Source organism: Nicotiana attenuata, unplaced genomic scaffold (genome assembly GCF_001879085.1).
Source record: "Nicotiana attenuata strain UT unplaced genomic scaffold, NIATTr2, whole genome shotgun sequence".
In the NCBI taxonomy this organism is placed as follows: Eukaryota; Viridiplantae; Streptophyta; class Magnoliopsida; order Solanales; family Solanaceae; genus Nicotiana; species Nicotiana attenuata.
This window is the reverse complement of record NW_017699828.1, coordinates 1-2346: the sequence shown is the minus strand read 5'-3', so window position 1 is coordinate 2346 and position 2346 is coordinate 1. Positions and strand designations below refer to the sequence as shown.

Below are 2346 nucleotides of genomic sequence, written 5' to 3'. Positions count from 1 at the left end.
TCCATTAAGCGTCTCACCGTAATGCAATGGTTTCTCTTCTATCAATCCTTCCTTTACCCCACAAACATATGCTGAATTAAAGAATCACGAGTCAATACGCCTAAAGTCATGATAATGAAAGTTGGTTAATTAAGCACAAAGAAGAATATGGAACTGACCTGTGCTTACGTGGAGAAGCATCTTTAATTTTGAACACTGCTTGGAAAATTTGAGAACATTCAAGGTACCAAATGCATTGATCCTTATTGCAGTATCATATCTGCAAAAGAATGGAGTAAGTTATTCTATTCTTTTTTTACGAAATATTAATATTAGTGTTATTCTATAGAACTATACCTTTCATCAAAACTAGTTGTAGCAGCTGAGTTTACAATTATGTCTATTTCTTTGCACATCTCATCTTTCATATCAGAATTTATCCCCAAACTATCACAAGCTATATCACCAGCAACTGGAAAAATCTTGTCTTCTAGAAGGGCATGTAGGTTGGCACCCAACTTCTCCCTTAGAACGACAAACAGATCCGTCTTTACAACCTGCACTTAAAACATTGAACTCTGATAATCTTGAATTCTCATGTGGTATCCATTATATTGGAGCTGTATAGTCTAACTAATACGATTGGTTATGTTATAGTTTGATAGTACGTACCTCGTTGTTAAAACGTTCTTTAGCTGAATCTGAATCTGGAGCTCTAATTAGTAAGTAGAGCTTCTTCACATTTGGTTGGACTCGCAGTATCTTCTCAATGAGAACTACATCAATATATAACAAATGCACTATTAATATATCATCTATGTAGTCATCTCCTCAAGAAGCAATGTTAGTGCAAATTATGAGAGAGAGATAGAGAAAGTACTCTTTGCTAGGTAACCAGTTGCACCAGTGAGGAAAATGGTCTTGCCCTCGAGAAACTGATTAATGCAGCTCGATTCCATTGATGGAGGAATGTCCATTGGAAGCGAGGAAATTCATGCAAAATTAAAGATATTATCAACTGGACTTTTAGTTAGGTCCCAAGATTCAACCAGACTGCAAGCTAAGCTATCTGTACAGCAACAAATTTTAGTCTTGTCCAAATATATACAGTGAATTAATTACCAGATATGGCACATTATATTAAGGACACATGAAAAATTTCAAGCATTAATTAAGTATGAAAGATATCTAATTCCACGTGGTGCAAATGAAGTTTCCAAATTTGGTGGAGATATTATTGATCAAGAAATTAAAGTGCTGTGAATGTGATTGAGCTGTTGCAATGTTTGGAAGAAAAGAGACGTAAGTAAAATATTCTAATTAACAAGATTTCCTAAAATTATGAAAGGAAGATTCGCTAGAATTATGAAAATATTTTTGCAATAGACACAATATCAACAACATAAGGTACTCAATAGGTTGTATTTCTAGTTTAGGTGTTTAAATAAAAAATGAATAACTTTAAGAGGGTTATCCATGTATAATGCCTTAATAATAGTGCTCCAATTATAAAGTGATTATTTACATGTCTTTTAACATTTTACTGTAATTTAACACTTAAACAATACTTTTCTAAAATGTTTTGGCCAGATACAAGATAATCTCCTAAAGTAACTTCTTTTGGAACTTTGTTTGACAAAAAGTTATTTCAAAATAGAATGAAATTAGAAACAAAAGAAGGAATTGCAAAAAGAAAAGAGGGAGCTATTGTGAAGATTTTAGTTCTCAATATACTCGTTCTCAATGAGTTTATTAGTTTAATCAAGAAAAATGTAAAGCTTTGACTCCTCAATATGAATTTAGAATCATCATTCATATTGGATGATCAAATAAATAATTTCCGTTCAGAACAAACTATGGTCTTATAAAACAGAAAAATAATAACAATTCTACACTCAAAATATTCTTTTTCACGAACAACACGTCATTTATCCATCCGAAATACTTTCAACTTTTTTATTAAAACAAAATAATATTTAATTCAACCATGCCTTGCTATGAGGATAATTTAACAAACAACGTGTCATTATCTTCAATGTATTTCAATGAACTGGCAATATTGAACTCTAAGAATTAACGAAGATCTCCTAAAAATATTAAACGTAAATTTGCTAACAATATCTACTATTTTATGGAAAGAAAAATAATAGAAAATCAAGGAAGGAATATTTTCTAAAGCTGAGTATGAAAAAATGGGTACAATTGCTGCCAAAAAATATGGGTAATTATCTATGTCTTCAACTTGGATTAGTGGAGTTGACATAAATTATCCACAGAAACAAAAAACTGAAAAGTGAAATGACAGTATACTATAATATATTTAAATAGTATATAAAAGCTTTATATTATTCTGAATGAAGGCATACA

General features: G+C 31.0%; 1 protein-coding gene across 1 annotated transcript; it reads right to left on the bottom strand.

The window, feature by feature from the left end:
- Positions 1-3: 3 nt before the first annotated feature.
- Positions 4-953, bottom strand: LOC109222738 (fatty acyl-CoA reductase 1-like; the record flags this gene model as incomplete). Its single annotated transcript, XM_019387056.1, has 5 exons — positions 860-953; positions 652-755; positions 337-536; positions 159-259; positions 4-71 (listed from the first exon to the last, which is right to left on the bottom strand). Coding segments are annotated over exons 1-5 (552 nt in total), but the record flags the coding sequence as incomplete, so codon positions are not given.
- Between the last annotated feature and the right edge of the window lie 1393 nt (positions 954-2346).